The 23,810-nt window shown below is 36.9% G+C and overlaps 2 protein-coding genes across 3 annotated transcripts in view; one reads left to right on the top strand and one right to left on the bottom strand.

Moving 5' to 3' along the window:
- Positions 1 to 6,501, top strand: part of LOC116158702 (paired box protein Pax-5) — a 40,926-nt gene extending 34,425 nt beyond the window's left edge. The window contains exons 4-5 of one of the 2 annotated variants that reach the window (XM_031471530.1): positions 2,594 to 2,765; positions 5,910 to 6,501. In XM_031471530.1, coding sequence (XP_031327390.1) covers positions 2,594 to 2,765; positions 5,910 to 6,370 — 633 coding nt within the window. In that variant the 3' untranslated portion in view covers positions 6,371 to 6,501. Of the gene's footprint in view, positions 1 to 2,548; positions 2,766 to 5,909 lie in introns of both variants that reach the window. The other variant, XM_031471529.1, reaches the window with a different exon arrangement.
- Positions 6,502 to 11,287: 4,786 nt separating this feature from the next.
- Positions 11,288 to 23,810, bottom strand: LOC116179971 (LHFPL tetraspan subfamily member 3 protein). Its single transcript, XM_031499797.1, has 3 exons — positions 23,272 to 23,810; positions 16,965 to 17,207; positions 11,288 to 11,641 (listed from the first exon to the last, which is right to left on the bottom strand). Exons 1-3 carry the CDS (start codon positions 23,672 to 23,674, stop codon positions 11,448 to 11,450), a joined length of 840 nt encoding a protein of 279 aa, XP_031355657.1. The 5' UTR covers positions 23,675 to 23,810; the 3' UTR covers positions 11,288 to 11,447.

The raw sequence follows: 23,810 nt of genomic DNA, 5'->3' as shown, positions 1-23,810 counted from the left end.
AAACGTTATCACTGTGGTGGATCATTTAAAGTTCGTATAATTCATTTCACGTGATCTTGGGATTATTATTCGTGTATAACATAAGCTTAAAGTGATGAGGAGATGATAAAAGGGGTAGTTGGTCAACTGTATATTATGAAAGGGTTGTAATATAACTTAAACACGCGCTCAACCTTTTGTTTTTGTGTCAGAATTGTTATTTAAATCCTTTAACACTTTTTTAGATAAACGTGTTAAGGAAAGTTTCATAATCCCGAAATCTTCATGCAAATTCAAATTTTTAGGAGAACTAAACACAATTTTAAATGCATGGTCGCTTTCAACCAGTTCTGCTTTTTTGTTCATAATTTCCGGTGACGGACTACTATCCACAATTTTTCAATAAATACCGGAGGAACAGTTGAAATGAATTTGGTCGAAGGATTCATCAAATGTGACAAACACATCATACTTCCTGGAAAGATTGCGTCACATCCGCCTTGGTTCTTGATCACCAATGACTAATGGCGACTCGATGTCTATCGGGATTTTTGAAATATGAACTATTAAGACAACAACGCGCTATAGAAATCAGAGACGATTGTTAATTCCACCACTTGTTTACAGATTTACGATAGCTAAATTAATAAAAGAGTCCCACGTACAAATGAAATATACCAGGTTGCATTTTCCATGAATCGCGATGCTCTCATGCTAATTCTGCGATTTAAATACCAAAAACCAATTAAAATAACAATTTTAGGCCCTGTTACGCCGACATTTTGGAGCCACACTTTCTAAAGCTATTAAGAGAACAACGCGCAATAGAAATCAAAGACACAGACTTTCTAAATTTTTTCATGTTACTCAAATGCTTTCGGGCAAATAGAATAATGTTTGAGTGCTCTTAACAAACCTGATTTTAGAATTTTTTTTACTATAGGGAATCAAAAAAAAGGTAAATAGGAACACCTTAATTAATTAATCAAAGTCATACACAATTAAGATGGTTTCGCTAAAATGTGAAGGTCCATAATTTAAAGTTCATTTGAAAATTCCTGACCCAAGATTAAAGGTTTAAAATTTGAAGCCTCGCTTTTAACACTTTAGCACTTAAGCTGAAAGTTTTCTGTTATTCTGATGAGTGAATGTAAGGACCCTAAAGCTATGATTTGTGCTCTGGTAGATGTATAAAGAGTTCTAGAAACATAGTCAGTTCTAAACAGGACGTGAAAAGCTCTAACAACGCGATAGAAGGGCTCTGTAAAGGCGGTACATAATCTGATTCTCCTCTAATGTTTTGGGGAGCCTCAATTCAGAGGCCGCCTTGTTTTATTTTTAATTATTTTAATATTATTCAAAAGTTTTTTGGGCGAGTCTGTCACAGCCTTCTGTCGCTTCCTAGCCCAAATAAAATATCGGTTCCGGTTCTGTTTATATTTAAGCGAAAATATTTATAACGGCTCCGGTCCGATTTCGGTTTAAAAAAAATAACGTTTCGGTTCTGCGCATTTTTTTCGGTCCATAACGGTTCTTTTCGGTTCTAGTCTTTTAGAAAGTATGGGATTAAAAAAAACATTATAAAAACGTGATTTGTTAATGTGAAAAAGAAGTAAAAAGTCATGAACGTATCGTTAGTGTAAGTAATTTACAACAAGGGGTATAAATGGGGAAGAGGGAAATATGTATTTAAACTTGATTTAATAATTTAAAAAATCCGAAAAAATACACAAAATCATGTGTAAAAATGTATTGTTTTCTATTTTTATTTTCTAAAACCTCGCCCCCCCCCCCTTTTATTATTTACATTTACAGTAGTGGCTAAATTACCGCCACCGCCACTGGCAATGCCTTCAATTTAGACACCTTATTAAAAATTTATAATGCACCGATGGCGTAATATTTTATCAGTTTTCAGGACGTGTTTGCCGGCGCGTCTTTCAACTTCCAATAACCTGTTAAGAACCGTAAAAGATCCGAAAAGGACCAACAAAAATAACAAGGGTTCCGGTTCTCAATACATCTCCTCTGAAGGAATAACAGTTTTGGTTCGGTTTTCGGTCCCGGTTTCGGTCCGGTTATCGGTTATTCACTTAGTCGTAATAGCTAAGGCACGTCAAATATTATAAATTAGAGTAAAATCCATCATATTGAAAACATGTTGACTAAACATAATTGGCTGATCACTTGAAAACGATTTGCAAATATTCAAAATTGTATAAGTTGAAGGCAAAATATGCTAATAATTAACGATTTTTGTCGAATATAAGCTCTGGACTAATTACGTGGTGCCAAAGAAAAATATTACACTCCAATCAATCTTCAATAAACAACATTGTTGACAAGAGATGTTGCTGCGATAGTGCTGGTAGCTACATGCGACAATCATTATCAACCGTTCGAAATTACCCTATCTACATACCGCATGACATCAATTTATCAGTAAATAAACCCTGCCCTACTAAAGTCGATCAGAAACCCATTAGATACCAGACAACAATATTTGCTAGCAAATTTGAGATAGTGACAAAATAAGGTGAATTATCTGTTCTTGTTTTACTTATTACAGCAAGTAGCGACGCCGACGGTTGTGAAAAAGATCTTAAAATTCAAGCAAGAGAATCCTGGAATGTTCGCGTGGGAAATTCGGGAGCAGCTCGTCGCTCAAAGGGTATGCGAACCGCATAGCATTCCGTCAGTCAGTTCCGTTAATCGGATCCTTCGGAACAGTGGAGCGTGGCCCGATCCTCCGGAGCTTCTTCATCATTCCCGATCGGCACATCCAGGTAAACATCTCTTTCGCCCGAATTTACGCAGGTGATATCAGCGATCAGTAAATTGCGAAGCAATTGTCAATTAGGGGTTAATCAACATCAAACTCTTTTATGTTGTTATAAATTTTCACTGCGAAACCTAAAGTGTACCTTTAAATTTTAATTAACGTTGCCGATTTTTATAATTAAGATGTTTGGGTAAAGGTGCATCAAAAAGGCAGCCATTTGAATTATTAGAGTAATAAATTTTACACAATCCTCAACAGCTTTTAATAACGCAGGACATGTAGGTAGCGTGTTTTCGTTTTAATGGATTTGAAAAGAAAGTCTGTTAAATTAAAGCTGTCAGTAAACTACCCTGTTAATGGCCGAAATTGTTTCATTGCAAGGAGTATGCCTTTCTAATTAGGGATAAGCAGGCAAGGCGGTTGACACGTTTATGTATAGGTCCATTGCCTTTGAATTTAAAAGAAAGCGTGTTATACAAAAATTATTATTGGATGTTGCATTTTTTGAGAACGATCTTTAGTAAGCTTGTGCTGATGGTGATTTGAGATCCATGAGTTGTTGTCTTTTCTCTCAAATGAAATGAGCTGAACGTTTTCCCTGGTGATAAATCAGTTTAGGGATTAGCATAGTCGGTTTTACCTTCAAGATTTCTTCTTCGTGCCATTTCTTCAAATTTGAGCCCTTCACTTCCATGCAACCGTTTCATCGAATTCTCAAGAACTTTTGAGATTTCTATAATTCTTTGGGTTCTTCCGACTCTTCACATTTCTTTGATCAATAAAATTTTTTAGGTTTCTCCGGTTCGTGGAATTTTTACGATTCTTCAGATACATGAAATCCATATAATAGCTTAAATTCGTAAGGTTTTTCGGATTCTTTTGTTTTTTCGAATCCTCTCGATTCTTAAGATCAGCTTGAAATTATGTTGGTATCTTCCGATTCCGTTATTCGGGCGATTCGGCTTAACCAATTCTGTCAATTCCTTTTATTCTTCTTCACAATAATTCCAAGAGCCCAATTCTACAATATCAGGATCTATTTCTATTTTAAGGGGCCCAATGACCATAGAATGGCTCAAAGGATGTAGATCTTCTGTAGCCACTGTGAGAGGGTCATTTATTGTGGTAGTAACACTGACCATCCTCGTCTGATTATAATCCAGCTTTGATCTCCCTATTATCCTCTTGAGCTCTAAGCGAATTAATCTTTCCCAATAACCCCAAACCAAGGAGATGCCGGTGGAATGAAAGTCTTTTGTATCTGTCAATCAATCGATACTGTTAAACCAATTAGCCGCTTCCTCAAAATTTGTTCCGTTGTCTGAGAAAATTGTATTTGGCTCTCCATTTGGAAATGAACCTTTCCAAGGTTTTCACAAATTCTTCCGTAGACAGACTGCATACCAGATCCAAATCTACACAGCGATAAACTGTACAAGTTAACAACACAATCCAGGTTTTTCCTTCCCTCAAATAAATGGGCCCTGTAGAATCTACCCAAGTGGTGGTAAACGGGTTCCCATCCGATATCCCTTCCTTTAGTAAGGGAACTGGGTCCACTTTTACTGGTTTGTAGTACTGTGACAAAGGCATGTTTTGCAGTTCCGTTCAGTTTTGACACTCGCCTCCTGAAGGTGATTATCCAGTGCTTTTCTCTCAACTTTTCACGAATGAAGTTTTATTTTATTTTGCCTTTATTTTTGAGTGGGCGGGGTTTCAGGCAAGGCTGCTCTACCAATCCAACCCACTATACATTTACAAATATCCATGTCCGAACCCGGATTCGAACCAGGGACCCTTAGCACCACAGTCCAGCTTTAACTGAACACACGGGTCGGCAACTGCGCCATACGGGACTCTACCGAGTCCATGATACAGATGAATTAGAACTGCGACAAGTGAGTGACTTTTTGATAACAAGATGTGGGAGATAATATCCAAAGTCAGGTTTCCACCCGAATCAGTCCTTGGGAGCCACGCTTTACATTCAAACGTTCCGCTTTATCTTACATCGGGGAAATCTTGCACTTACAATTTCACTGGTCGTAACTGACAAATTGATAAAGAAGGCGATCCTTTCTCTTGTTTGGAAATAGTAAGATCCAACCGTAGATCGCAAGAGTCCTTCGATAAGACGACGATTCCAGCATCATCTGATTTTCTGGGCTTATCCCAAGGTTGCATGCTGATTTATTGCTTCCATCTTCAACTTCTTCTTCGTTATAATTGGGGAACAGAGACTGCCACCTATTAAAAGGTTGGTACAACCACTCAGGACCTTCCACCATCTGAATCCAATAAATTGATGAGAGGTGCATCCTCTTGAAGGCAAGTCTGCAGGATTCAGATTACCGGCGATATGTCTCAATTGCACACGTCCAGTTAATTTAAGTATTTCTTTCACGCGATTATAAACAAATACTCCCCAATCCCCATTTCTTAGTACCCAAGCGAGGGCAACTGAAAAATCAATCTAGAAGTGAGTGGGACTGTCTTCATATCCGAAGGTTTGCTTCACTCGAACTATCGAATACTTATCGTACTTTTCGAGTGGCGACAGCTTTCCTCCAAAGCTTGAAATTCGTTTCCAATCTTTACAACATTTCTTTGTTGCGGTGCTCCGATAGTTATATACATGCATTCCGGTGTCTCCAATTATCCGAACTAAGACTGCTTTCCCGGTTTTATCAATATTAACTTTCGAGGTATTTGAGGGGATACTGAGAGGTGCCCTGATACACATTCTTCTGTACTATTCAATTTCAGAAGATTCTCTCGTTTTCAAACGAAGTATCGAGAAGAGAGTTCGTCAAACGCTTGTGACTAGAATGATAACGGGATTGGTAGTATAGAAAAAAACTATTTGGAACAAAACAAAAATTGGCCAATACACTTGGCAAGGCAAGTATGTACTCAAAAATACTTCAAAGCATTTTTAACTCGGTATGTTTTGAGTCTCAATCTACTTTTTCTTGTAAACGAAAATATTGTAGAACAAAAGACTAAAACTTCCATTCAAGTCGACGCTGGAACTTCACGTATTTTGAATTATCATTTATCTTATATGTTGTAACCCCAATTGGACACTAAAGTAGATATGGCTTCTTTTACTTATATTGTTTACTAATGAACGTGTCTTTGTTCTCAGAAGCAGTAATGGTAAACGACATATACACAAAACAAGTATCCGCGCTCAACTCTCGACTGTCATACTTTCCATCTCTATCAGATCCATCCTACACCAGCAATCGTTTAGCAGCCCTCCAACAGCAACTCCACGTGTCGACAAACTCAAATACGTTCGACCAGCACTCGACGAGCTCGTGGACTTCCCTAGTCGTACCCTACCACTCTTCGACGTCAGGAAACGTACCACACATGTCCACCAGCGAAGAAAACACAAGACCTTCAGACCATCCGAAGCCGCTAGTGAAAAAGAGAAATCCGTATTCAATAGAGGAACTGTTGAAGAAGCCCGACAAAAAAGAAAAGACTTTTAAAGATGTTTTCCTGTGTAGCACCATTCACCAACCGTTCGGTGCTATCATACAAAATGACGTTCAGTGTGAAGATAAAAGTACGATATCTCACGAAACGTTGGATCTATAACTTTGTATCTCAATTATTTATTTTATTTAATTAAGTTATTTAAATGTGAATATAGGAAACTTGAAATGCCATAATTTGATGTTACTTAATTATAGTGTACATACTGTAGCTAATTAAAGTCGTAACTTATTGAGAGTGGCTTATTGCTTAAAGTGAACTGAGGTACTGTCACTATACCATTGTACGGGGTGTCAATTTTAAAACTTGCAGTCGGCCATATTTTCCAAACTAAAGAAGATATTGAAAATCGCGAAAAACCGTTTCTGGGGTATCGAGGGGGAATCAGAATGACGTTATGAGTGACAACCCCCCACCACCCTTAACCTCCCACCCTACTCTTCAAAAATCGTAAATGGCAACCCCATACTTGTGACACATCGATGGAAAGCTACTGAAAAATGCTTTCCAGTGGTACCAATAAAGTCAATATTCATTAAAGACAATTTAAGAAAAATTAATAATTAACAAAAAAATTATTACGCACAAATTGTGAATGAGTTTGCAGTTATTATTGTTATTATAAACAGGGTGGGTACTTTAGGGGCGGATTTGTTTACTTGTTATAGATAGTAATGTTTTCGCATGTACCTATACTCTGTTTCATTCCGAATGCTAGCATGTCTACACTACAGGGTGGATTTTATTATTTGCTATAGGAAGGTTGAGTACAGGGTGTAAAGAAGTGTAAAGAATAGTTACGGTATACCTACTGTAGATTTCGATTCGTAGCTAGAGTGGAACTTTTCCCCAAGTGTAGGTTACGTTTCATTTCATATTAATGTACCGGGTGTTGATATAAGTTGGAGACCTTGTAGATGTTGAGTTGTAGCATTTTATATTTAACTTACAGAAGGGCGGCTTTGAATTCAATTCAATTCAATTAATTATGATTTTTGTTGTTGGCCTGTACGATGGGTCCAAGGTTTCTGATTGTTGTAGGCCCCTGATCCCTATGTTCAAAAATGTTCGGAGCTCGGAGATGACGATTTGGTACAGATTTTGTATACTAGTCTAGTGACGTATACTTTCAAGTTCATCACTATGCCGAAGGCTTTTTGAGGCGCTGATATGCATATTAAGGGGTAGATAAAAACTGCAGCTATTCTAGACAATAAAAGGAATATACTGAGCATGTGTGAGATTGTAATATCCATAAGAAAAAATGTAATATTGCAGCCAGAAGGTAAACCTCACTCTGGTGGTTACAAAGCTACCGTAACTATTCTGGAAATGAAGAACCTCTTCTGGAATCGTCTACGTATATTTGCGAACTACGCGGCCACAATTTTCCTACCTAGATTCCCACCTTGAACATTTTGCTCGTAATGATGAGACATATTGAAAGTGTTCGGCATCCTGCTTTCTAAGGTGTAGAAAATGCGCCTTGGTGTACCCTAACAAAATTGGCCACAGGTGATCAAAATGCAAAAAGTAGATAATTTAGTTCATGTGCATCAAGATGGCGTCTTTTGCCATTTTCCTAACGAAACTGATGTATAAATAAATTAAACAAATATAGCAAACGAGTTCCTGGGTATGACTTGGATTGGCATTACGTATTATATGGCTAAATCTATGCTCATTTTGAATTTCATGCAATTCGGTTCATAACTAAGGGAGATGTCAAAAGGGCCTTCCTTATTTTTTGGCTTACATTCCAAATTCACGAACTCCGATCTCCAAGTTTGATAAAGAATCCACCTGCAAAATTTTATCGTAATCGGTCCATTTATTTTTGAGATATCGTGCTAACGGACGGACGGACGGACAGGCGGACAGACACCGGAAAATTATAAACTCGCGAGGAGCTCGTTAATAAAGATTTTAAGATTGCCCAAAAAGTGAGGCAACCACAAAAAGTACGAGAGTAAAGTTTTTCCCACTCCTCCCTCGTCGTGCGGGCACTCGTTATAACCGCCGCTCCTCAACACTCACATCTTTTGTGTAATAATACAAATTTGTGTGCACCCTTTAAAACAGTGAACAGCCTTGCATTTGTGAAATATGTTTTCAAAAATCTCTTGCAAGTATGTAAATTCACAAAAAAGTGAAAACATTCGGCTTTCCGAAAATATTAGGGATTCCTGCATTTTCTAAGCAGCGTTCCATTCGGCTCCAAAATTATGTGTATCTCTTATGATTTACGAGATCCCAATGGACTCACTCCAAATTGGGTACCTCACTACTTTGGATAGGAATGTTATGAGGCCGCATGGTTTGTTGCACAGCACTCTACAGCACTGTTCAAAATATTTACCTACAAATGGAAAAGGAAATTCACCATGGAAAAGCTGCCACGTAGTTTTATATTTTACTTCCAAATGAGTGCGCACTACAGTGTTTCACGAATATCTTGTTCTTATCTTGCTTTGTGCGTTAGCTGAAAAAACTACTGAACAAGACAAGAAATTCAACAATTGGCAAGACTAGACAGAGTGAACACTTTGTTCGGGGTGGTTCCGTTTTAGTAGTTCAATCAGCGAATGGTCTATGAAAGATTTGTTGGCAGAGCGGCATTCTTACTCAAACTTTTGAAGAGAACCTATGCAGGTCGATCGCGTATGGAATCTCGGCCGAATTTTGAAAGCAACTGTATTAACCAGTCGTGTCATAAAGGGATATGAAAGAATCATTTATTGCGGTATTGTACGTGAAACGTTACTACAAAAGTCATCGTTATCGAAGTCTAGGTACCGGTACATGTACCCAGTATAAAGTAGAAAGTATTTGTGCAAAATAGGGAAACTTCAATGCGCGGTGAATGAGGCAATCGACGGCTGATTTAATTTTTAACCGGGAATATGACGAAGCGTTTCCGTATTAGTACGTGAACGACCTCTTTTTCGTTTTGCTGCATATGTTGGTTATTGCTCTTGTGCTTAAATAAATTGTTACCACTAAAGCGTTTGGGTCCAAGGTGCAAAACTTAAAGAAAGTTTTTTTTCTCCTTTCAACAAATACAACCTATGATTGATGAAAGGGTACTAATAATATTTATTTACATAAAGGTCCGGAAAATGATGGAAATATTACTAAGGAGTACATATTGAAGTGCGGGCCCCCCTTCGCGTACTTTAATTTCCGAGTCAAGTAATTGTCATTTCACTGACGAGTTTTGTATTAAATTTTACCCTAAATCGTATTTTAATAGAATAGTTCAATTTTGATGTAGAACTCTTGATTAATGTCAATCTGTCAGTGATGACAGGAGTCATTGTAGACGTTTTTCAATGTCACAGGTGCGGCCTTTAAAATGACGGTGCCGCCGGTAAAGTGACAGATGCGGCCAGTAAAGTGACAAGCGGTAGGAAACCTAGTCTGCTCTGCCTTTGTCATGGAAACTAAAATTCCTGACAGAAAGTAGGCATGAATAGTATTTTACATTATTAGCCAGGTAAGTGAGTTTTTACTGGCGATAGGAGAAGTTGACTGGCGAGCCGTTAGGCGAGCCTGTCATCTCCTAGAGCCAGTAAAAACTATTACCTGGCGTATAATGTACAATATTTTATTTGTTACTCATTTGTAAACGTAAATAATTAGTTCTTAAATTGATCTTGAAGAAATGTCTAAAATATCATGTGATCCATGTAACAGAGACTTCGCATTAATTCTGGCCAATGAAATTACTAGATTACTAACTTGTAAAATTTTTACAGGTCTGCTGTCAGTTTTACAAGTCTGCTGTCAGTTTTACAAGTCAGTAGCGTTTAAACATGACGTTTACCCGTTTGCGTTTTGTCTTGTTAATCAACGTTTACAACTGAGTAACAAATAAAAGTATAAATTACGCGATTAAGAGTTTGTTGAACAAATACATTTACAGAAATTCTCTACCAACCTTCATAGTACGCCTAAACAGGGCCGCCGATAAGGTGAGTAAGCCGGGGCAAATGTCCCGGGGCCCGACCGTATTCTGAGGGCCCGGCCAAAACAGATCCTGCAAATTGCTTTTAATAATAAGTTATGAAAATTGCAGTGTATTTAGCTATGTACATATGAAAATTATTCATATGTTCTCCTTTTGAATCCAAGAAGGAAAGATTGAAAATATATAATGGAGAATAACATTTGTCATTATAGGGGTCATTCATGTTATAGAAACCGGGACGGCTACAATTACAGGAGTGTTAATCAGGATCGTTTGATAGTTCTTTTATAATAACAATGATACAGAATCAATATATATTCTATTTTTCGACGTAGTCCCAGCGTCCTTCAATCACTGCGTCTCCAATCTCACGATCTCCGTCCGGAAGTGTTTTTCCTCGAGCTCCTTAAAATAGGCGCACACGCGTTCTCCTTTATGGAAAATGTTTCTCCATCCAGAAACTTTTAGTATTGGGAACAGGTCTGACGGCGGCGAATCAGGCGAATAAACAAGACGATCAGAATTTACGTGGCGAGGCAAAATTTTCTTCTCGACCAACCCAGACCGTTTCTCCGCGATTGCTTCCCTCAAACGGTTTTACCATTTTCAAGGTAGTAAACTTGCATCGCCGAAAACTGACTCTGTTACTCTTAGTCGAACGCCGTTCTCTTGCTGTGTTTCGAGAATAGTGATTCCAGGTTTCGTCCACAGTAACAACACGGCGCACACAGTCTACTCGTTTCTTTCGCAACACGCACCTTTATACACCAAATCGTAGATTGTCGATGATTTCTGGAGTAATAGCAGATCAGCGCTGCATGGACTCCGAAGTGGACTCGGTGCGTCGGCAGGGCTTGCTCTGCTCATTTTAAACTCGCTCGCCCAAAGGCGAACTGTTTCGTGTAGTGTCTTCAACATCTTCTCCAAACAAAAAAATGGGTACAGCTCTCACTCTCACCGTCCTTATAATTCCATTGTTTGGTTTCAGTATCGATTCCTTCAGACCTAAAACTCAGGATAATATGCTCTGTAATATATAAAAATCAATGTTGTATCTAGCATAAATTCTTCTGACAATTTTATTAGAAAATACTTTTAACCTATTTACAGCAATTTTAAATTAGACCTTAACCTAAAATAGCAACACGTATAAGCAACTTCCCGCAAGAGTTTTCTCAGCCAAATCAGCCATGCCCGAATTTATTGTTTCTATAACTGGAAGTTGTGATGCATGGGGTGAGAATAATGTCCAGAATGTGTTGAGCGAGGGACAGTTCTCTGCGAAAATTGGGAGTACGTGTCGTCTTGACCAGGATGCATCAACAGTACTGGATGCAGATTAAGAGATTTTCGTGATCCGGCTACACTTGCACCGTCTCCTATGAAGCCGTTGTTCATTTCACCTGAAAACAAATTTGTCGTTAATATGATAAAGGGAAAAGCAATATTGCTAATAAGATAGTGGTTTTCAAAACAGTTACTATAATCACTTAGTGCACGTGACATTAACAAAAATGTAAAAATGAAATGAGTTCAAAAGCCGTATTAATTCAATTGGAAAAAGAAAATGGGTGAACTAGCAGCATAAAAGTAAACTGCGGGATACTAACATCGGGATTCCGTCTTGAGCCGTGGTAGAGCTCTTTTGTTTAGCTCGGAATTTTAAAGAGACTCGCGTGGAAGCATTGGGAAAAATTGGTTCAGGGGTACTCGTACGGAAATTAACAACAAATATAAACGGTTCGTTAGCAAAACCTAGGGAGCCGTATTAACTCAATTCAAAAAAGAAAGCGTGTGCACCAGCAGCATATGCCGATTTTGCCAACGCGTTCCAGTGCGCTATTGATGGAGTATATTATAGAAGCGGAAAGTTAGTTCGAATGGCGCTATTATGCAATACCTCATGCAATACAGTAACCGCAAAAACCTATCACTCGCAAATTTAAGTTCCAGGCGGAATTATTTTAACGTGCAAATTATTATGCTTCGAATAAATGGTCTAGGTTGTTGTTTCATAGAAGATTGTTACCCGAGAAGTCCGCCTTTCAGTATGAGTCAAGCGACATCTATTTTGGTTCCATTCCAGCAACCGTAAAATTCGAGCATGTTCCAGTTGCCCAAAGTCAAACTGCTCCAAGGGTAGAGTTGGACGCCATGTAAATGAGGTAAACTAAAATTGTGTATTTGTATTTCAATACGAATTGTGTCTTTCTATGAATTTGACGAGTAAAAGTTTAAACCTTAAACACAAACATGCTTGAAAGACATAATCAATTTTCTTGATAGGTAGTTGTGTAAAAAGGTTGATAAGATTTTTCTATTGTAATTCACGTTTGGGTATGAACTCTGATAGAAGAAGGTGAGAAAGTTTTACATTTTAAATCAGTATTAAGACCAGGAAATCATCTGACTAAGTTATTTATATAAGTATACAATTTAAGATTTGTTAATGTGTGTGTAAAACAAAAAGCGAATTTACATAATTTTCCATTGTTTAATTAAGGGGGAAGTAATAACAATTTCGTGATACTAGACGTGTCAACAAAAATAAAATTGATGTCCTTCAAAGGGTGTAGAGGTAGGCGGATATATAAATTAAATAGCAGAATCCAAGATTGCTAAATCTGCATTAAATTTCGGTGTTAAAAGCAGATGTTGAGTAACATTTCCTTTAACGCCCTGGTATATCAACCCTGATGGCCTACATTTTCTGCATTAATTACAACCTCTTTTGATGCATTATTGATTAATGACCAAATCTGAAAAGAAATCTACTTTCGGCCTTCCACAAACTTGATTTAAATATGAAGAAACATTCATCCCAAACTTATTATTGTTACAATATATTCGTCCGATTTTTCTGCCAGACACGCTTGATGATTAATTAATAAACACGCGTTAATGTTTAGAAAGTGTTCAAATTACAAACTAGGGCGTCTATTTTAATAAATTTGAACCTTTACAGTAAAATATACCAGCCTTGAATTCGAGTGTTATAGGTGAACAACATTCCAATGGGGTGAATGCGCTACTTCCCGTTTCATCTAGGTACACAACCCACAAGTGAAAAAGCTAAACTTTTTACAGTTGGCGTGTTCACAACCTGTAATCTTATAAAATTAGGTAACACACCGTGGTTGAGTGAATTTGTGTCGATCTTACTAGGCATAACAAATAAGAAACCGAAAAGCATTTTATATCGCAATAAATTTCATACACAGTTTTAATGAAAATGTAGATTTGCGGAGGATGATTTTATATGCAGAACTATTCTGCTATAACCCCAAAAGTTAGGAAGTCAGAAAATTGACCGTTTTTCAACGAATTGGCTTATAAAAAAATAAAACGAAACATTAAACGGTCCAGTACTAAATAACTTCATTCGGTGACGGAATGATCAGAAGCGGTGAGTAGCTAAAGTGGAGAGCTGGAAAAAAGGGTGGCTTGGAAGGTCATTATTTGCTGCAACTTCTGAACACTCTTATGCCATACTTTGTGTGTGATCATTCTGCAGGTTTTAGTAGCTCCTTGATTGCTCTTTATGTCATGTACGTTCTTGTGGAATTTATGGAGGTTGAAGTCGCTAGTACCCAAGTAGTAGGTAGATATTGTTAGTACTGTTGTCATAAGGTATTCGCTGGCATATTTAAATATTGTCACTGCGGTTGCATTTATTGGCGTCATCTGCCGGTGGGAGTTTTCGCGCAGGCTCCTGGCATCATTTAAAATTAGCATAAATCCAGCGATTGAACCTGTGTTTTGTGGATTCCGATTTAGTTGGACAGGTTTTCTGCAATTTCCTCCGAGTCGCGGAGGCTTTATGTGGTTTTCCATTGATTATGTGAGTACGGTCATTCTGCATTCCACGTGGTACACGTACATGTTGGCATTCTTTTAGGAATACTGCTGAAGAACCGATATACGCCCTTATTGGATTGATGTATGCGGGGAGCTACGTCACTAGGGATTTTACATATTATGTATTGTCTTTTAGAGCTTTTAATTTCTCGTACAAGTCCTGGTTTCGCGTACCCGAAAGTATTTCCTTTACAACCATCTGAACGTGTTATTACTAACATCCGTGGCTTATCACAACATCGCAGCCACACTATCGGAGGTCACTGGGTGAACGAAATACTCAAAAGATCGAAGATTGACAATATTGGGATGCTTCCTTCTGAAGGACCGAAACAACGACAACTCCCGTCAACTTTTATCGCCATAATTTATTTATTTATTATCCCTCTCTTGTTCTGGGCCCTCAACAGGCTTGTGCCCAATTACAGAGTGACCCGCATAATACTTTTTAGAGGTGCCTCTGCAGAAGGTCTTAAGTTGTTCTATACGACTCCGGTATTTACCTTACGAATTAGGACAACTGCAGGAAAACCTAATTCGGAGTAGCCGGCAGAATGCTCGAAACTGGTCTAAGATAATTCCCATCTCTGCCACAGATGAAAAATTCATCTCAACCCAGGTTCGAACACCCGACCTTCGGATTTATCGTCCAACGCTTTACCACTGAACCATAAAGCCGATCAATTAGTTAACCTCTGCTTCTTCAAGTTGATATGTAAGTGCATTTACATCAGCAGTATATGATCTATAATTCCTGTAATCTCTGTAGACATATGATCGAGTCCTTACGAAGTAGTGCACATTTGAGAATCGTAAACGACACTGAAGCGGATTACGAGTAGATCAAGGTCCTTCAGGCATTAATCAGTTAATTAGATACCAAGCCTGGGAATTTCGACTTGCATTACTCAAGGTAAGATTTGTAAGATTATTGCTTGCACTTGGCGTTATCGGTGCGAATTTTTGCTTGGAATACCTATCATTTTACTTGTTGAGAATCGTTGTGAGATTCAGTAAATCAATTTGTGCGGATCAGCGCATTTTGTCATTATGGGGAAAGAGAGAAACTGTGACTTTTATTTTAAGTTCAATGTAATCTTGTGGAGTTAAAACAAGAAACAAGTATTCAGAAAATAATAGTCGAAACGTCACGGTGTTGCCACGATCTGACAGACCTCAAAGGATGCATTCCGTTTTACTAGAAGCCGAGCACGTGATGAAAATGCGGGATTTGTATTAGTTAAGAGGGCACGTTTCGTATTTGGGATTCAGTGAGGTATTTAAGTAAAAATCTAGTGGGAGAGCAGGATTCTTACTGAAATCTTCGAAGAGAATCTTTGTCGTCCGAGCGCATATTGATTTCTTAGCCGGACCTTTGGTGCGAACTTGCATATTGTGAACGCGGTGATTTATAGATCGCATAAAACGGAATTCTTCAAAACTTCCAAGGTTAATATTGTGATTTGTGTACATTATTTTGGAATCTCTGTGTGAGAGAATCGTTGGTTTCGCAACCAAAGACTGTGCCTCCATTTTTAACAGGTTAACGAACATGGCTGTCTTCTCAATTCACTATAAGTCATCATAAGTAAAGCAATAATAGGGGGTTAGTTTATACAGAAAGAGAACTTCATTGCGTGAAGGAGGCGATCGGGCCGCCGATATATTTTTCAAATGTGAATATTGCAAGCTAGAATTTTTCGTTTCGATGCATTATTGGATTAAGGTGTTCACGCTTAAATAAATTGTTACCACGAAAGCGTTGGAGTCCAAGGTACAAAACATTCCGTTGAGCCCAATGTGTAGTGGCAAGTTACGTAAGAAACCAATTTATTAATCAAAGTAGTGCATCTAATTTGTTTATGCTTATAGGATTATAAACAAAACGGGTATCGGTAAAAAGGTTAAAGACAATTAGTTTGAGCTTTGGTTTGCTGTAATCCTAAGTGACAGTTTTGAAATTTACACACTGCTATTCGGTTTAAACTTTGCAAAGTTGACATATATACCACATGTGTTATGGGATCTAGACTCAATTCAGGACGATTCAAGATCAGGAAGACCCTCGGGAAGACCGGTTGAAGCAATAACTGGGGAAACCATAGCAAGGTCTCCTGCTGTATGATTGATTAATTCTAGTCCTTGAAAAACAATGTGAAGTATCTAAAAGTACAATATTGAAGGTTTTATGCGAAGATTTCGGAACGACGGATTCCCCCACTCATAGAAACTGGTGAGGAAATGAATTTATCAATAGCCTTTGCACGCTTTGGTGAACGATGACAGTTATTTTTCGCGGATTGTCACAAGCGACAAAACATGAATCAATGCCTTAGGGGCTCTCTACCCCCAAAATAGGCAAATATTTGGTTTTCGCCTACAAAATTGATGGAGATAATTTTTTTGCGACTGTGGGGGCGTTTCCATGTTCAAGCTGTTATCGTCCAGCTCAGCTTTAGCACCATGCGGCTTTTTTTGTTCAAACATCTAAAAAAATACTTCAGGGGCCGACAATTTAACTCAGTTGGTGACCTGAAAGTTGCAATAGTGCAAACAAATGATTTCTTTTAGATGGAATAAAACAGCTGGAAAAACGTGGGATTAATTGTTTGGCAGTTAGCTTTCACTATTATTAAAACATAATAAACTTAATCACGATACAACGAAAATAATAAAAATAAGAAATTTAATTTTAAAAAATAAATTGATTAAATTGAATTTTAATGGCACGACCTTGATAAAATTAATCAAGTCAATGGTGTTAAGTGATCACACTTTCTCCTTCAAACTGACCACGCACAAGAAACGGCTGAAACGTGTATGTGTTGTAATGTATACCGGTACCAATTATAATTTGGTCAGCCTTACCTTTATACAAACTAGCGGTAGCATAATGTGGATCAGGTTGTAGACGAACATGTCGCGTCGCTAATATAAATGCCAATATCGATAATATCAGAGCGTCCAGACATCCAATAGCTGCTAGTAAATAGGCCCATCGAATTCCACAATCGCCGAATACGTAAAGATCGGACTGGCCGCAGATCTTTTGGACGTCGGCGTCAGCCCAGCCGGCGGGAAAAGTTGCATTTCCGACTACCATGCAAACGGCTGAAAGTAGAATATGGATTAGTGGCACGTCATTTGGATAAAATTATAAATAAAACAATACCATCACGTTAATTAATAACTGTGCAATGTTATTGCATTTTATTACACTTCCATGTAAGTATACCTACCTATACGAGCGTGCAAGAAATTACATAAGGGCAACGGTTCTAATTCTGTTATTCTATTATATAAAGATAAACACTACTGTAATATTTAACGATGAGCAAAAGACTTTTACTACATTTCGTTTTTTTTAAAGCTTCCTACGAATGGAGACTTCAAACATTTACAATAATGATCTTTAACTTTCGCATTAAAATGTTCATTGTTCGTTTTTTGATTTTAATTGTGGATTCTGAAAGAATGTTTATGATTGTTGTCTTGAAGAATTAAAATAAAAATTTGAATGTCCAATTTGAACTCATATTTAAATATAAAATTGAAATTTGCAAATTACTGTGAGAAAGAAATGACGAAGATCTAAAGCAAAAATAGCTGATTTGGTGCCGAATGTAAAAATATTTAGTATAGTATAGTATCGTAGTATACCCTGTAGTATGCTAAAGTTGCGTATTTTGATGCTTAACAAAATGCCGTTTTCAAACTGAAAAAATCCTGACTAATTTTTGAGATATCCTGAAAAAACGAAATTTTGCAAAATCGACGTTTCGTTTCCGGCTAACCATCATTAACTTTGTTTTTTTTAAGTGAAAAAATATCTACCCATTTCAATAGGGAGCAGATAAGAGACAAAATGGGGTAGATTTCAATAGGAGAGGAGGGAAAACGGGACCGTTGAACCTCAGATGACATTGTCGACTAGCAGAAATGCAGTTGTTTGAAAGTCAGTTCTAGGGTGAACCATTAAGTACTCGCTTCCAGTACAATTGTGAAACGTGTAAATATTGCACCACAGTACCCGAGTGTCGAACGTTAGACATTGATATCGCAATATTTATATACCGCGCTATTCACTATCCCTCTTGTTTTTTTGTTTATGTTTTTATCTGTTACAGATAAGGCAGAAAAGCGTCTATCGGAGCTCAGACGGCCTTTATAGCCAGAGTTCAAAGGTAATATTTTTTATTTGTTACTCAGTTGTAAACGTTGATTAACAAGACAAAACGCAAACGGGTAAACGTCATGTTTAAACGCTACTGACTGTAAAACTGACAGCAGACCTGTAAAAATTTTACAAGTTAGTAATCTAGTAATTTCATTGGCCAGAATTAATGCGAAGTCTCTGTTACATGGATAACATGATATTTTAGACATTTCTACAAGATTAATTTAAGAACTAATTATTTACGTTTACTATTGTTTACAAATGAGTAACAAATAAAATATTGTACATTATACGCCAGGTAATAGTTTTTACTGGCTCTAGGAGATGACAAGCTCGCCTAACGGCTCGCTAGTCAACTTCTCCTATCGCCATTAAAAACTCACTTACCTGGCTAATAATGTAAAATACTATATTTCCGACGACTCCTTATATAAGGTGTGATTATACATACTGGTTTTCGATACAATCGAATTGTAAGTAGTATTTGTCCTTTTTTTTTGCTAAAAATTGAGGTAAAGTTAAGCGTTGACATTTCAGATCTAGGTGTCCTCCTATTTCTAGTGTGTTCAGATCATGTATTAAATTACCCTCAATTGTGACCATAACGATTGTTTATATTCTACCCTCGATTCTACCCCTTCAATTATTTTATTTCTTTAGCTTGTCAAGACTAGAACAAGCCTCTCTTAGTCTGCCTTGTTCCCTCTTTCGGTAAGTATTATCTCTTCTCTTTTGAAATTGACTAAATACTAAGTGGCGCCTATCTTGTTTACTCTATTTCCTTTTTTCGATTTACTTCGTGTACGAGAACACTATTATCCACCCCAATCCACCTCTACTTTGCCTGAACGTACCGTGTGTTTATTCAAAGGCAATTTTGTTTGCTCAAAGTGAACGTAGCAATCTAATTGGGAGGACAGATTCGCAGTCATGATGGGACGTATTTTCTGAAAATAATATGAGGAGGAACCCGTGCGCGAAAGATATCCGGGAGCATCAAGCGTAATTGCTGAGATCTCATCCGGACAGCCAGCCAGCCATGACGAATAAAATAGCGTATTTTTTTCAAAAATGCGCTAAAAATCGTTAAACTGATAATTCGATGCTCTATTTCAATAATTAATAATCACTTATATTGCTATGTGTTCCTTAATAATAAGAGCAACTTGTAATTACTACTCGTACAAAGGGGCATTTATTGTTTAATCAAGTTTCTTTCTCTTGCTTATCAGAATTGCGAATTATATAAAGCCATTTGTTTTGAAATGAAAGTCCTCGGCCATCAAAGACAGAGCACAAAACCGGAAAGGTCTATTTACATAATACCGCAACGTTAAAGTACTCTTCCATGAAGTGTCACAAATTAATTAAAATAAACAATATTAGATAATCCCGATTTGAAAGAGAAAACGGGAAATAAATTTGCAAAATATCAATTTACTCTTCGAATTATATCAAAATTAAGTTAGATTGTTAACTTTCACTAGCGATGTCATAAAATTTATTGCCAACGCGTATACCTACTTGCATTCGTCAAAGTCATCACTTTACAAATTTCTTAATTGGAGCTTAATTTTAATGAGTTTTCCATTCACGGCACTATGAGGTACTTATCTCCAGTGGTTACATTTTACATAATTTTAAGTGGTAATTGTTCACTACAAATGGGCACACAATGGTTTTCCTATACGAACTGAATTAACAATGCTCACAAGCGTCAGCTATAATGTTAAGGTAATGATCGTAATTACATGAAGACGTCACTTCCTTCTTAATTGTTTGTCAGAGTGTAACGGAAAGATTTAAAATTTTCGAAAAAACGATAACTACCTACTTTTTGATCAACCACACCTTACATAAAGCAGAACGCTATACTGAACAACAAATAAAAATTTCAAACAAACAATACATTCATATGTGCTACCACTCTACCAGAGCATATTTTAAGCTATAAAGCTCGTTATAAAGTAGGCAACAACTAGTGCCGCCTAGTAAAGACTTTTTAGCGGCTAGCAGTCTGTAAGGGAGGTCTAGATAAATAGAAAACGTATTATGAATTTGGATATTCTGCTTTTGCACTGTTGCCAATTATATTTCTCACCGTTTATAACAGCCTTTGAGGTGACAACGGACAGTATTAAAATGCCACACCAACGCCCAAACAGTTTCCATTTAATTCAATTAATTTAATTAAAGTATATAAATGAAACAATTAATTCTAAGCTTGCAATGTAATGGACAATTAATATTGAGAGTGGTTTAGCATTGAAGCAAGTGGCACTATGGCACTTTACTCTTTAAATAATTACTTTATTAGTGCTAGGTTAACCGGCATGTGGAAATTTGTTGTTCTGTGGCTAGGTGGGGTAGGGTGTAGGGGGTTACTTAACGGACATTCTGCTTTATTGCATTTCATACATGGTTAGTTGTTATACTTCATAATATTTGAATTGCATTTTCTTGTGTGAGTGGGATTTCGTCCAAGGATTTGCTATTATAAACGTTCTGGAGCGCATTAATTTTCATTTAATTTTAATAGTTTGTTGATGAATTCGTTTCACAATAATGGAAATGAGGTTTGTACGCGTATCCTTTATAATAACATAACATACCATAATCAAAGTATTAAAATAAGTTGTAAATCCTAACCATATTTTAATTTATTTCAGCAAGTTAATCACTTATTTAAACTACAACAACCTGGACAACAACAATAACCATAAAGAAGCAATCCTTAAATTTATGATTTGCAGAACCTAAACCTCCCAACATATTTTATAGGGACCAACTTAGATCCTCCTGTAGTTTCATACCTCGTTTCATACTCTCCGTGCCCCCCAAAACTAACATTACTGATTTGATGCTACATGATAAAATGCAAAAAAATAAAGCATGTGTTATTTCAAAACATCTCAACCTCGATCTCAACTGTTTAAGCTTCTGAATTGACCGTTAGTTGTAAAACACCCTGTAGAAATGTCAAGTCAGCATTGTTAATTCTGGAAAACTTACAGGGCTATACAGGGCTCAAAAGAAAAGCAGTCAAATGTCAAACATTTTGAAAATTCTTGAAAACCTTTGATCCCGGGTATGGGGATAGGTATCAAAATGACGTAGATTTGTATGTAGATTTCGAAAATGCAATAAACTACAGGTTGGTCTATTATAAGAAAGTTGGTACTGACCACATTTATAACACCCTCGAGTAATAATTTCGAATAATTTCGATATGTATACCTACGCTTGATTGTGTACAACTAAAAATAATATAAGTCCAGGATCTGGAGTTGAGAAGATTATCCCCAAAGGATCAAAAATAATCTCGATGCGGTTGGTATAAGTAAAGCTAGATGGGAACGATAGGACGAAGAAAATTGTAGAGATGTGGAAATTTTACTTTAGTGGAGGCGGCACAAGAGGAAAGGGTGAAGTGGGATATTACAAAATCAAAATTAATAAAGTCAAAAACAAAAACCTTCAATTATGGATAAAATTGTTGTCGTGTGTAATGCAGGGAACTAACTTCTACCGACCGGAAGGGAGTATACACTGTGTCCAAGATAATGATATCTATTTTGGGAATCTCCGAAACCCTGGAAGAAACGACGATGGTCAAATTAGAGAGAAGATGCGCAATTAAAGAGTTATTATAATGCTTTAAAAATCACATCGCCTTAATAGTGCGAGAATACCTATCGGACATTTGCCGGAAATTGCCCAATAGGTATTCTCCGTATCGGTATTATTTCGTTGTGCGCGAGTGCACCATCCTGTTGAAACCAACAGCTTCCAGCTTTTGTTTTTTTTGTTGTGCCCTACATCGTTGTATTCGTACTAAAAAACGCTAATCAGTACAGTATGTACTTTTTTTTACGGACCATATAAAAAAATTGAGAAAAAAATAAAGTTGATGATTTCTCGAAAACGAAACGTTGTATTGAAAATCTCTTAAGGCTCTCGTATAGAACTCAAAAACTGGCAAGGAGAAAGTGTTTTTTATTTTTTTGTATCTGTTCAAATAACAAAAAAAAATAATAACGATATCGGCAAATTTCGGTTTTCCTAACATATCTTCGGAAGTAATCAGGATTTTTCGGTTTTCTTTAAAGCATGATAACTCTTTTATTCGCATCTTTCCTCTAATTTGACCAACGTCGTATCTTCTATGGCTTCAGAGATCCTCATGATAGACACTTTTCTTAGACACAGTGTAATACTATTCGGTTCATCCCTGAAAAATTAGTAGAATTGGCGATATGAATAAAGAAATTTGGAACCGCTTAAGGAAGCGTCGGAGATAAAACACCTTTAGGGTCACCCTGGTAGGTATATAATCCAACACATGGAAATTGGAATAACCTATTTGAAAAAAAACTGCTTCACTGATTAGGGAAATTAAAGAGAACGTTTCTATGCAATAGTATTTTTCTGTGCAGTGTACCTACTGTGTACTAAATTACGATTTTTTTTAAATAGTTGATGGCAGCAGACTACCAAGTGTAAGAAAAGTTTCCACTGATTTTGCTGATGGTTTACATTGCCGTGATTCTAACAATAATTGTTATTAGTAAAAGAAAATGTTTATACGAAAGGAATGTAGGTATAAACATTAAACTATCCTCGTTCCTGTTCAATTTCGCAATTTATTTTATTTCAATGGCCATTTTGTATTTACTTAGCCCATCAACATTCAAGTGTGTTATAAGTAGTTTTAGGTAGAATAACGAAAATCCAAGGATTTGGCATGGTGTTGGAAAGTTCACTACAATGGAATGTAAATGGTTTTCACACCATACTGTTAATTGGATAAGTATAACGTTGACACGGTCTTGGAAAATGCATATAATTATATTCATTTCAGTGTGGAATTTAATAACTTGACATTAAAACTTGACACAATTCACTAATTAACATGTTTAATGACATGCTGAAGATACCGCCTAGTAAAAGTTAAAAAAAATGGATTTTTTAATTAGAAATCGTTCCGAATAGACTTACCAGATAGAAGCTGCAACCAGGCACATATATGATAAACGGTAGTTGAATGGCAAATAAAGAACAAAATCATAGCACATATTGTAAGTAGAGCTGCAATAACAGCAAGTCCAATAAATATCGTAGCAATTAAAAATGGGGTATTTGATATACTAATGAATTCTTCAATTTTTCCCTTGCATCTTTCGCCAGATTCTTCAACGTAACATGAAGACCACAAACCGATTTTGCCCGGAAATTCACCCTCAACGTTCCCTATCCATTCCGGTGTAATAAATGCAACCACAACAATTATAGCGTAACACACAGTAAAAATAGCCCACAAAACGCCAATTGCTTTGGAATTTCTGGCGTAACTTGTCGCATAAATTTGCGAAGAATCCACGTATTCTATTTTCGATCCCATTTTCGTTCCTTTTTAGTCCATTTTCACTACACTTATGTTTAAAATCATTGTGAAAGTTGCGGGCGCACCTTTTTAAGCCAAAGGCAAAAGCATCACTACCGAAGTATGACACGTAAATGTTATTGTTTCTTTCAAG

This window comes from Photinus pyralis, unplaced genomic scaffold (genome assembly GCF_008802855.1).
Source record: "Photinus pyralis isolate 1611_PpyrPB1 unplaced genomic scaffold, Ppyr1.3 Ppyr1.4_LG1, whole genome shotgun sequence".
NCBI classification, from domain to species: domain Eukaryota; kingdom Metazoa; phylum Arthropoda; class Insecta; order Coleoptera; family Lampyridae; genus Photinus; species Photinus pyralis.
The sequence above is the reverse complement of the archived record's forward strand: the minus strand, read 5'-3'. Positions and strand labels throughout refer to the sequence as shown.